Source organism: Culex pipiens, chromosome 1 (genome assembly GCF_016801865.2).
Source record: "Culex pipiens pallens isolate TS chromosome 1, TS_CPP_V2, whole genome shotgun sequence".
Lineage (NCBI taxonomy): Eukaryota > Metazoa > Arthropoda > Insecta > Diptera > Culicidae > Culex > Culex pipiens.
The window spans coordinates 46,861,479-46,874,189 of NC_068937.1; the positions used below are offsets into that span (position 1 = coordinate 46,861,479).

A 12,711-nucleotide genomic window follows, 5' to 3' on the forward strand; every position below is an offset into this window, starting at 1 on the left:
AATGTGTTTTTAAGCAATTGAAGACAAACGCAATAAGTTTTGATTGATATATTTACAAAATAACAATTTAATGAAGTTTTTAAAAAGTCTGTGCACCTCAAAAAATGTCTGACATGAGCTCAAATGTCTGTGAAACACAGACAAATCTGAGAAATCTGGCATCCCGGACTAAATTCATTTCGGCCAGTTGTCGCACATGAGTGTGTAAAGATAGCACGATCAGATCGAAACTTCTTTTATATGAGGGTGGCAACAATTCATTGCATTAAAACTGAAACAAGAATTTGTAAAGAAAAGACATTTTCGAATTTCTTTTTTATTTTGTTTTTATTTTCAAATATATTCAAAACCAAGCTTTAAAGCAAAGAATATTATCTTGAACTTTTCTCAAAAAAAGTATGGGGAAATCTTTATTTTTTTCATTTTAATGGCGTTTTGTAGTCACTCTTACAAACATCCTTATAAATGTGGCACGCTGTAACTATTACAAGTAAAATCAAATAAAATATTCAAAAAAGGACTTATCACATCGTTCAAATTGTGGTGAGACGTTAACTAAATATTTATCTGGAAAATCGATCATGTAAAGCCACCTTAGTTCGTACACTAAAACCCCCGATTACGCTCAGGCGTTACGCTTTTTGTTAGGTTGATTTCTCGAAAACAGTGTAATGTTTCTACATTCTTTTGAAATCAATTTGTAGATCTGCACAAGACGTATAAATTGCTTTAAAAAGATTGCAAAAATGTTGCGTCGTTTCAGAGAAATCGACGAAATACAAAGCGTAACGCCTAAGCGTAATCGGGGATTTTAGTGTACTGCTATTGAAAAAAGGCATCAACTTTATTGAATAACTTTTTGGTAGTCGCACTACAACATGTGTGAGGAAATTTGTTAGAAATTTTTTGAACTGAAAATGTGATTGTGTTAAGGATACATGTTATCATAGATCCATTGGATATGATCTTTATAGTTTAATTTCAATAATAACCCGTAACCATTGTTACAATAATACCGTGAAGCTTCAAGTAAAATAAAGTTTTTAGTGCCATTTCTAGGAGAGTAAAATCCTATTATCGTTGTTTTGTTATTATTCCCCATGTTTTGTAAACATAGCAAATTGGCATTATTAATCCTGATGAATTTTTCATACTCAAGACACTGATGTTTACATTTAGACAAATGTTGCCTTGTTACTGGTTTATCACGGAGTATGGGTGAATTGTCAAAATTTAAAATGGATAAAGTTACCCAATCGTACGATTGTAGTTCCTCTAACGTAGGTAAACAAATCGGTTGCACTTGATCTGTAAAAAATAAAATGAAATGAGAACAGTATCGACTCCACGACTCCAAATTTTCATCAAACCTCCAAATATTATATTGTTTACCAAACGAAGGAGAGCTAATTTTACTTCGGAAGATTGGTAGATGATTAATGACTCGACGTCTTCATAATATACATTGGAAAATTCCTCCTCGGAAATCGCGTCTACATTACTCAGAACAACTCGAACTCTAAAATATTTAAGTGTTGAATATTAAACGCAACACTTTTTCAATACAAATCTCTTACATATCATTTTCTTGAAACAAACACCCGTTGACTAGAACATAACGCTGGCTTATAACTGCTCCTATACAAAATTTATACCAATGTATTTCAAAACCAATATCTGAGTAGTGATAAACTGTTACAGCCATGGTGGAATTTGAATCTGACATTCCGCAATGTTGATGGCGAAATTGTTCCATCAGGATATCTGGCAAAATGAAAAGGTAGTGATACAAAAGCAATTAAAGATTATGATTTAGTACCTGTTGTTATTTGCTCAATCCATGGTAAATATTTGAAAACATTTGTATAAACTGCATATCCATTCTCCTTGCAACGAGTAACAGCCGTTCCTTGGGTAGCAGAGAATGATACGATCCCTCCTAGTTGCATAGTTCCATTCCGATGGAATAAAAGTCCCCCGCCACTGTCTCCGTTGCAGACGGTTCTTCCGTCTGAGTGACCAGCACAGAATTGTTTAGCATCCATGACGTAAGCAAACTCAGTGTGCTTTTTTACACATGACAATGAATCTAAGACCGGGACATGAAGCAATCTGAGCGTAGTCGAAAGATTATTGTTGTTAGTCAAGCCAAAACCAACAACTGTTCCAGTTTCGTTCAAGATAACATTCTGTTGTGCTAAGCATGCAGGAACAATGTACACCGAAAACTGAACCGTCCTATTCAACTGAATCAGAGCAATGTCATTACGAAAGTCAACAGAATGCTTTTTGCCAACTGTATGGATCGCAGAAACCCCGTGCGTTTGCGAATTTTCGTGATCACCGTAAATTTCCTGCAAACCAAGTTTCACTATAATCTCGTTGATTGGAACATGGCGCTCCACTCCACTTATCAAGGTGCAATGACGTGCTGTGAGTACAAACTTGTTATTGATAAGAGTGCCGCCACATTGGTACTCCCAATCTTGCTCGATCCAATGAAAAACGGCCGAATGCCATGGATGTTCTAGGGGATCAGCAGTTTTAGCACCGCGAATCAACCCAAGAATTTGTTTCTTATGTATTCCACATGGAAACGTCCGATCTGGTTGACATTCTATATGCCAAAATATAACACATATAGCCAAAAAAAAGATCACTCCTCTCATTCCAACGGCCAGAAGATTACTGAATGCTTGTGCATAAGTCATGAATATAATTGTTCGTCTGATTTTTTGCTCTCTTGTGCCAACGACCGGCTTCATAGTGTTAGGAAAGATGAGAAGTCGCGCGATAGATTGGGAGCCGATCAACGGCCGAATGTGTAGGTTGCGGATTAAATACCGTTTCTACAATTACCACATCTTCAAAGTACATTGCCCACACGGAGAATCAACCGATGCCGAACAGGAAGCTTTCTACGCGGAGCTGAAGCAGAATTTCGACAGCTGCCCTCAGAGGAACGTGAAGATCATCATTGGATGGGTGGAGACGTACAAGCCGGTGGTCGGGTCGAACAGCCTGCACACCGTAACGAACTACAACGGCCAACGGTGCATCGACTTCGCAGCCTCCCGCGGTATGGTGGTACGGAACACACTCTTCCCCCGGAAAGACATCCACAAAGTCACCTGGACATCACCAAACCAACGAACAAAAACACAAATTGAACCGCCGTTCAACACCGAGCGGCTGCAGGACACGGTTGTGGCTCAGCACTGCGTGCAGCAGCTAGAGGCAAGACTGCCAACGGAGAAGGAACTTGGCGCTGCCTCAATCAACGATGGATGGAGCTGAATACGCTCGGCCATCGGCAGTGTCACTGAAGCCGCGCTAGGTTGGTCAGTTTAAAACTGCTCGCAATTTGATACAAAGATAAAACTTCGCGTTACAGATAGTCTAAGACTAAGACCAAATAATGTTCTCTTGTACTTACTAGGATGTAACAAAAATGACTTTTTGGCGGGCATTCAGGGACAGGTACTGGTGGGCGTACTGAGCCCAAATCCCAAATATGAGCTTGATTGGACGTAACAGGAGCTGGCGCTCCGCCCTTCAATTTTCAATGGGATTTAGCCCGTAAAAATACATTTTTACAAAAATGTCTATTTTTGAGGCACTTAGGCCACCAATGCGTATATCAAAAACATCACTGGCGTGTAGGCCAGATCCTTGCGCATGTTTTGGTATATGAGCAACTCTAGCATATCATAGCATTGCATTGGTGTCTACCTGTTGTTGCTACTCTGTTATTGACCAGGACCTCCAAGAATTGCTCCGTGGACCACAGATGAAGAGTAGGAACCAATCATCACCACTTCTCAACTTTCAAATGTCCCTATCATGCTTGCCAATCACAGCGCCGGCCACGACCAGTGATAAGACACGGGGAAGTGGATAGGAATTTTAGTCCGATACTTGAGTGACCGTGGTGTAGGGATAAGCGTGATTGCCTCTCACCCAGTCGGCCTGGGTTCGATCCCAGAAGGTCCCGGAGGCATTTTTCGAGACGAGATTTGTCTGATCACGCCTTCCGTCGGACGGGAAATAAATGTTGGCCCCGGACTAACCTAAAGGTTAGGTCGTTAGCTCAGTCCAGGTTTAGGAGTCGTCTCCCTGGGTCCTGCCTCGGTGGAGTCGCTGGTAGGCAGTTGGACTAACAAGGAATCTCGCAATCGAGAACGCCAAGGCAATGCTGTAGAGCGAATAATTTGATTTTTGAGTTGACTTGAGTGATGAAGACCGCTAAATCGGCTGCGTCTTCGACAAAGTATCACGTGAGGTTTGATGGTGTTAGTAAGATGGGTGTGAAGCCAGGATTCACCGTGGTAAGTGATGCGGCCGGTCAAATCTATTTATGTGTGTGTGTGTGTGTGTGTGTGTGTGTGTGTGTGTGTGTGTGTGTGTGTGTGTGTGTGTGTGTGTGTGTGTGTTTTTTTTTTTTTTTTTTTTTTTTTTTTTTTTTTACAAGGTCGGAATCTGCTACCAGACACCTGAGAATTCATTTCTCAGGTAGTGTGGGGTTGGGAAATCAAAAAAAGATTTCCCGACCCACTAAACCAGTCCTTGAACGCCGTGCCCTTTTCCCCCCGGGACCACCTTTCGGTATAACTTCGGGGGGAGGCGTTGCATTTTCTGCACTAGTCTACTTACAGGATCCATGCCGGGTACTAGAACCATTTCCTGTTCCACATACATATGAGTCCATGCGAGGGTTTAACCGCGCCCAAGAATCGCGTTGCTTTTGATCGGCTAGTCATATGCAGCCCTCTCCTTGGACCATCGAGACGTGTACCGATTTGGTAGAGCCAACCGTCATAACGTGCTCTCCTTCACAGCCACACTCGTGGGTTCTCGACTCCTGTGACCATCGAGACGTGTACCGATTTGGTAGAGCCGACCATCATAACGTGCTCTCCTTCACAGCCACACTCGTGGGTTTTCGACTAGGCTCCTAGTCGTTCCTCCTCTGATCGTCTCTCCATTTCCGCTGGAGAGCCGAAGTGATCTGCGTCACTGCTCCGACGACCGCATTCCACTTGGCGATGTCGCTGCACATTCTTCGCACCACATTATCCGGGCTGGTGTCTGCTCCGATAATGGCCAGCATTTCGCTTCGCGCAGCCTCGAAGCGAGGGCAGCCGAACACCACGTGCTCCGGTGTTTCCTCGCAATCGACGCAGTCCGGACAGAGCGGAGACTCTGCATGTCCGAACCTGTGCAGGTACTTCCTGAAGCAGCCATGGCCCGACAGGAACTGTGTGAGGTGGAAGGTGACCTCTCCGTGCCTTCTGTTCACCCACGCGGATACAGACGGGATCAGCCGATGCGTCCATCTGCCTTTCTCCGTAGTGTCCCACTCGCGTTGCCACCTTGTCAGCGATTCGGCTCTCGCGGCTTCCCGGATACCTCTCGTGCCTCTTCGGGTGTAGCACACGGTGTCCTCTTCTAGTGTGATTCCGATGGGGATCATTCCGGCTATGACACCAACTGCTTCCGACGAGATGGTCCTGTGTGTGTGTGTGTGTGTGTGTGTGTGTGTGTGTGTGTTTTTTTTTTTTTTTTTTTTACAAGGTCGGAATCTGCTATCAGACACCTGAGAATTCATTTCTCAGGTAGTGTGGGGTTGGGAAAACAAAAAGAGTTTTCCCGACCCACTAAACCAGTCCTTGAACGCCGTGCCCTTTTCCCCCCGGGACCACCTTTCGGTATAACTTCGGGGGGAGGCGTTGCATTTTCTGCACTAGTCTACTTACAGGATCCATGCCGGGTGCTAGAACCATTTCCTGTTCTACATACATATGAGTCCATGCGAGGGTTTAACCGCGCCCAAGAATCGCGTTGCTTTTGATCGGTTAGTCATATGCAGCCCTCTCCTTGGACCATCGAGACGTGTACCGATTTGGTAGAGCCAACCGTCATAACGTGCTCTCCTTCACAGCCACACTCGTGGGTTTTCGACTAGGCTTCTAGTCGTTCCTCCTCTGGTCGTCTCTCCATCTCCGCTGGAGAGCCGAAGTGATCTGCGTCACCGCTCCGACGACCGCATTCCACTTGGCGATGTCGCTGCACATTCTTCGCACCACATTATCCGGGCTGGTGTCTGCTCCGATAATGGCCAGCATTTCGCTTCGCGCTGCCTCGAAGCGAGGGCAGCTGAACACCACGTGCTCCGGTGTTTCCTCGCAATCGACGCAGTCCGGACAGAGAGGAGACTCTGCATGTCCGAACCTGTGCAGGTACTTCCTGAAGCAGCCATGGCCCGACAGGAACTGTGTGAGGTGGAAGGTGACCTCTCCATGCCTTCTGCTCACCCACGTGGATACGGACGGGATAAGCCGATGCGTCCATCTGCCTTTCTCCGTGGTGTCCCACTCACGTTGCCACCTTGCCAGCGATTCGGCTTTCGCAGCTTCCCGGATACCTCTCGTGCCTCTCCGGGTGTAGCGCACGGTGTCCTCCTCCAGTGTGATGCCGATGGGGATCATTCCGGCTATGACGCCAACTGCTTCCGACGAAATGGTCCTGTACGCGCTTGCAACCCGCATGGCCATCAGTCTCTGCGTTCTGTCGAGCAGCGCTCGATTTCGCTTCGTCCCCAGCGCCGTCCACCATACCGGTCCGCCGTACCTAAGTATGGACGTCGCGACACTTGCCAAGAGGCGGCGCCTACTGCTCCTGGGTCCAGCGTTGTTCGGCATAATCCTCGACAGTGCCATGATCGCCTTAGCCGCCTTCTCGCAGGCGTAATCGACGTGGCTGTTGAAGTTCAGCCGGTCATCCACCATCACCCCGAGGTACTTGAGCGCTCTCTTCGAGTGCACGACGTGTTCCCCAACGTGTATCTGGGCCTGCTGCACCTTTTTGTGGTTACTAACCAGTATCATCTCCGTCTTGTGGTGAGCGATCCGCAGCTTCACCTCGAGCATCCAGTTCTCGATCATTGCGATTGCCTCCATAGCCAGCACTTCGACCTCCTCGACATTTTCGCCGGTTACCGTCAGCACTATGTCGTCTGCAAAGCCAACAATCTCTACGCCGTTGGGTAGCCCCAGTGTCAACACTCCGTCATACATTCCGTTCCACAGTGCTGAACCCAGAATGGATCCCTGCGGAACTCCCGCGGTAACAACAACGGTTTTTTGTCCATCGGCAGTGTCGTAGACCAGCACGCGGTTCTCGAAGTAGCTCTTCAAGATCATGCACAAATAGTCAGGCACCTTCATTTTGTGCAGCGCTGCTGCTATGGCCGCCCAGCTCGCACTGTTGAACGCGTTCTTGACGTCAATCGTGACTATTGCGCAGCAACGGTTCCCCCTGCGTTTTTTCCTCCGCGCCTCGTCGGCTTTCTCGACCACTTTCCGGATGGCGTCCACCGTGGATCTCCCTTTACGGAAGCCGAACTGCCTCGCTGCTAAGCCATGCTCGCTCTCCGTGTACTTGGTCAGCCGGTTAAGGATGATCCGTTCCAGAAGCTTTCCGAGGGTGTCCAGCAAACATATAGGCCTATACGATGATGGGTCCCCCGGTGGTTTGCCTGGCTTTGGCAGCAACACGAGCTTTTGAACCTTCCACGGGTCGGGGAAGTGTCCTTCGTCCAGGCATTTCTGCAGGACTGTTCGAAACCTATCCGGGAATGCTTGAACCGCCGATTTCAGGGCGAAATTCGGGATTCCATCCGGGCCGGGAGCTTTCTTCACCTTCAATCTCTTCGCTACTGCCACAAGTTCTTCGTTGGTGATCAGATGACCTTCGGCGTTGCTACCCCCTTCGTCGTTGTACGGTGTAGGAGGCCATGTCGTTGGGTCATGTCTTGGGAAGAGCCCTTCCACAATGACCTTCAGCTTGTCGGGACACGTTTCAGCCACCATCGATGGGCCTCTGATCTTCGCCATCGCGACACGATATGCGCTCCCCCAAGGGTTTGCATCAGCGTCTTGGCATAACTATCTGGTACAGGGGCTCGTCTCCCGATGCTGTACCGGATCGCTTGGTGATCGCTATGGGTATAGTCCTCACTCACCCTCCAGTTCATGTCGGCCGCCAGTCGCGGGCTACAGAACGTAACGTCGATAATGGACTCACGACCGTCTTTGCGGAAGGTACTGCTGGTTCCGCGATTCGCCAGCCTAACGTCTAGCTTTGCCAGAGCTTCCATTAGGCTATGCCCCCTAGCATTGGTGCATCTGCTACCCCACTCGACCGCCCACGCGTTGAAGTCACCTCCGATAACGATCGGGATTCGTCCGATCAGTTCATCGGTCAGACTATCCAGCATCTGCTGAAACTGCTCCAAGGTCCATCTTGGGGGAGCATAGCAGCTACAGAAGAAAGTTCCGTTAACTTTGGCAATCACGAATCCTTCAAACGCCCTCGAAACCACTTCCTGTATGGGGTACCGCCCCATCACGTGTATCGCCGCCATTCTTGCTGTATCCGCGGCCCAGTTTCCGTTGTCGTGTGGAACTCGGTACGGTTCTGCAATAATTGCCACGTCACACCCCGTCTCCGCGGTCGACTGCCACAGCAGTTGCTGTGCAGTGTCGCAGTGATTGAGGTTCACCTGGGACACCTCCATTACTTTTTGCCCGAGGCCAGCTTCTTGTACACCGGGCAATTAAAGCCACCCGTCGCATGGCTATTGCCATCGCCTTCTTTACAGAGCACGCACTTCGGCTTATTTTTGCAGTCTCTAGCCATGTGGCCTTCTCTACCACATCTTCTGCAACTGTTGGTTCGATCGGGACCGTCGCAATTTCTCGCCTGGTGGCCGAAGCCCATACAGCGGAAACACCTCGTCATCTGCTGGGTCACTCGAGGAACAGGCCTCAGTGGGCACACCGACCACCCTACTTTGACCTTGCCGGCTTCCAGCAGCTTAGACGCCGAAGGCGTCGATAGTCGGATCGACGCAATTTGCGTGCCGCCGTAGGCTTTCCTCAACCGGATTGCCATCGGTGTCGTACGGTCATCCAGAAGAACGATCAGCGCATCTTCTAGCTCTTCCTCCGTCGTGATCTCGTCCAGGTTCCTGCACTCAATCGTTGTCTCCGGCGATAGCGCCCTTACCTTCGACTCGTAGCCTACGGCTTTCTCGACGAGGGACTTAAAAGCTGAGCTCTTGACCGCGGGGTCATTCTTCAGCTCAAAAAGCATCGCTCCGGTCTGTGTGCGCCTGGTTTTAACCACGTTCTCGCCAAGCTCCTTGAGTTCCGGATCGGTTCGTACTTTCCGGAGGAGGTCTGCGTACGAAACACCTTCCTTCACCTCGACCACCAAAGCCTCGCCTTTGTTACGCTCCCTGCGAAACTTGGGTTTTTGGGTGTCCTCGTTCTGCTTCCCTTTTTTCTTCCGCTTCTTTTTCTTGACCTTCTCCCATTCCTCCTTCTCTGGGGCTGGTTCTGGCTCCTTCGCTGGGTCCGGACTGTCTCCATTCCCCTGCTTCTGCTTCTTTGCGTCCTCCTCCTCTCCAGGCGTTTCCCTGTCCCTTTTAGAGCCTGGGCCGGGCGGCGTTTTCGGTTTTTTCTCCCGTAGCGCTTCCTCCTCCAGTTTTGCGTTCAGCGTTTCTTCGGCTCTTTCAGCTCTGAGCTTCAGTGAATTCCGCGTCACCACCAGCGAGCTGTTTTCGCGCTCTGCGGCATTCATGGCTGCCTTGACTCCATTCACCATCTGCTTGATTCTGGTGTGGACGTTGTTTTTGTCCTTGATGAAATCAAAGAGTTCGTTAACCCTCCTTCTGACCTCCTGCAACGCGGTCCTTCCGAGCAGGACTCCGTCCTGAGGGGTACTGCCGGCGAAGTTCAACAAGGATGACTTGGGTGTCTCCTCTCCAATTACTCCTATCTGCTGACTCGAAGCAGCCGCCTGGTTCAACACTGGGGATCTCATCACCTTCCCGCTTCCACGAAACGCGCTCGCCCCTCCGCTTGCTGTGTCGCCGCCGTTTGACTCGCCTCCTGTCATTTCGACGTTTGCGTCCTCTTCTACCTCCGTGTTTTCCGATGCTTGGGGCGCATCGGGACCCTTTTGTTGGTTTGTTTCACTTGTCTTCATTTTGAATCCCACGAGTCGCTAGGGAAATACGGTCCGCTGCGCCAGTGCCCTGCCGTGACACAGTAAGGGCAAATTACGTGTGGGGTGCGCCCCTGTGCCCCACAGGCTCCGTTATCGACTGGGAATCTGTTGACATCCTCCCGCTGCTGGTCCGGGGGCGATGCAATGAATGTATGCAATCGCCGACAGCTATCCGCCTACTGCAACCCGCCCGGTAGCTGGCAGCTAAGCTCCGCAGGGACCCTCACCTGTCCCCACGGTTCACGGGTGTGTGTGTGTGTGTGTGTGTGTGTGTGTGTGTGTGTGTGTGTGTGTGTGTGTGTGTGTGTGTGTGTGTGTGTGTGTGTGTGTGTGTGTGTGTGTGTGTGTGTGTGTGTGTGTGTGTGTGTGTGTGTGTGTGTGTGTGTGTGTGTGTGTGTGTGTGGGTGTGTGTGTGTGTGTGTGTGTGTGTGTGTGTGTGTGTGTGTGTGTGTGTGTGTGTGTGTGTGTGTGTGTGTGTGTGGGTGTGTGTGTGTGTGTGTGTGTGTGTGTGTGTGTGTGTGTGTGTGTGTGTGTGTGTGTGTGTGTGTGTGTGTGTGTGTGTGTGTGTGTGTGTGTGTGTGTTTTTTTTTTTGTTTTTTGTTTTTTTTTTTGTTTTTTTTTTTTTTACAAGGTCGGAATCTGCTATCAGACACCTGAGAATTCATTTCTCAGGTAGTGTGGGGTTGGGAAAACCAAAAGAGTTTTCCCGACCCACTAAACCAGTCCTTGAACGCCGTGCCCTTTTCCCCCCGGGACCACCTTTCGGTATAACTTCGGGGGGAGGCGTTGCATTTTCTGCACTAGTCTACTTACAGGATCCATGCCGGGTGCTAGAACCATTTCCTGTTCTACATACATATGAGTCCATGCGAGGGTTTAACCGCGCCCAAGAATCGCGTTGCTTTTGATCGGTTAGTCATATGCAGCCCTCTCCTTGGACCATCGAGACGTGTACCGATTTGGTAGAGCCAACCGTCATAACGTGCTCTCCTTCACAGCCACACTCGTGGGTTCTCAACTCCTGTGACCATCGAGACGTGTACCGATTTGGTAGAGCCGACCATCATAACGTGCTCTACTTCACAGCCACACTCGTGGGTTTTCGACTAGGCTTCTAGTCGTTCCTCCTCTGGTCGTCTCTCCATTTCCGCTGGAGAGCCGAAGTGATCTGCGTCACCGCTCCGACGACCGCATTCCACTTGGCGATGTCGCTGCACATTCTTCGCACCACATTATCCGGGCTGGTGTCTGCTCCGATAATGGCCAGCATTTCGCTTCGCGCTGCCTCGAAGCGAGGGCAGCTGAACACCACGTGCTCCGGTGTTTCCTCGCAATCGACGCAGTCCGGACAGAGCGGAGACTCTGCATGTCCGAACCTGTGCAGGTACTTCCTGAAGCAGCCATGGCCCGACAGGAACTGTGTGAGGTGGAAGGTGACCTCTCCATGCCTTCTGCTCACCCACGTGGATACGGACGGGATAAGCCGATGCGTCCATCTGCCTTTCTCCGTGGTGTCCCACTGACGTTGCCACCTTGCCAGCGATTCGGCTTTCGCAGCTTCCCGGATACCTCTCGTGCCTCTCCGGGTGTAGCGCACGGTGTCCTCCTCCAGTGTGATGCCGATGGGGATCATTCCGGCTATAACGCCAACCGCTTCCGACGAAATGGTCCTGTACGCGCTTGCAACCCGCATGGCCATCAGTCTCTGCGTTCTGTCGAGCAGCGCTCGATTTCGCTTCGTCCCCAGCGCCGTCCACCATACCGGTCCGCCGTACCTAAGTATGGACGTCGCGACACTTGCCAAGAGGCGGCGCCTACTGCTCCTGGGTCCAGCGTTGTTCGGCATAATCCTCGACAGTGCCATGATCGCCTTAGCCGCCCTCTCGCAGGCGTAATCGACGTGGCTGTTGAAGTTCAGCCGGTCATCCACCATCACCCCGAGGTACTTGAGCGCTCTCTTCGAGTGCACTACGTGTTCCCCAACTTGTATCTGGGCCTGCTGCACCTTCTTGTGGTTACTAACCAGAACCATCTCCGTCTTTTGGTGAGCGATCCGCAGCTTCACCTCGAGCATCCAGTTCTCGATCATTGCGATTGCCTCCATAGCCAGCACTTCGACCTCCTCGACATTTTCGCCGGTTACCGTCAGCACTATGTCGTCTGCAAAGCCAACAATCTCTACGCCGTTGGGTAGCCCCAGTGTCAACACTCCGTCATACATTCCGTTCCATAGTGCTGAACCCAGAATGGATCCCTGCGGAACTCCCGCGGTAACAACAACGGTTTTTTGTCCATCGGCAGTGTCGTAGACCAGCACGCGGTTCTCAAAGTAGCTCTTCAAGATCATGCACAAATAGTCAGGCACCTTCATTTTGTGCAGCGCTGCTGCTATGGCCGCCCAGCTCGCACTGTTGAACGCATTCTTGACGTCAATCGTGATTATTGCGCAGCAACGGTTCCCCCTGCGTTTTTTCCTCCGCGCTTCGTCGGCTTTCTCGACCACTTTCCGGATGGCGTCCACCGTGGATCTCCCTTTACGGAAGCCGAACTGCCTCGCTGCTAAGCCATGCTCGCTCTCCGTGTACTTGGTCAGCCGGTTAAGGATGATCCGTTCCAGAAGCTTTCCGAGGGTGTCCA

At 50.1% G+C, this 12,711-nt stretch overlaps 2 protein-coding genes across 2 annotated transcripts; one reads left to right on the plus strand and one right to left on the minus strand.

The window, feature by feature from the left end:
- Positions 1-211: 211 nt before the first annotated feature.
- On the minus strand, positions 212-2,662 carry LOC128092403 (uncharacterized). Its single transcript, XM_052706158.1, has 4 exons — positions 1,820-2,662; positions 1,578-1,764; positions 1,371-1,519; positions 212-1,308 (listed from the first exon to the last, which is right to left on the minus strand). The coding sequence occupies exons 1-4, from the start codon at positions 2,043-2,045 to the stop codon at positions 929-931; spliced, it is 942 nt and encodes a 313-aa protein (XP_052562118.1). The 5' UTR covers positions 2,046-2,662; the 3' UTR covers positions 212-928.
- Positions 2,663-2,778: 116 nt separating this feature from the next.
- On the plus strand, positions 2,779-3,297 carry LOC120428369 (craniofacial development protein 2-like). Its single transcript, XM_039593371.1, has one exon. The coding sequence runs from the start codon at positions 2,779-2,781 to the stop codon at positions 3,295-3,297; it is 519 nt and encodes a 172-aa protein (XP_039449305.1).
- The last annotated feature ends 9,414 nt before the right edge of the window (positions 3,298-12,711 follow it).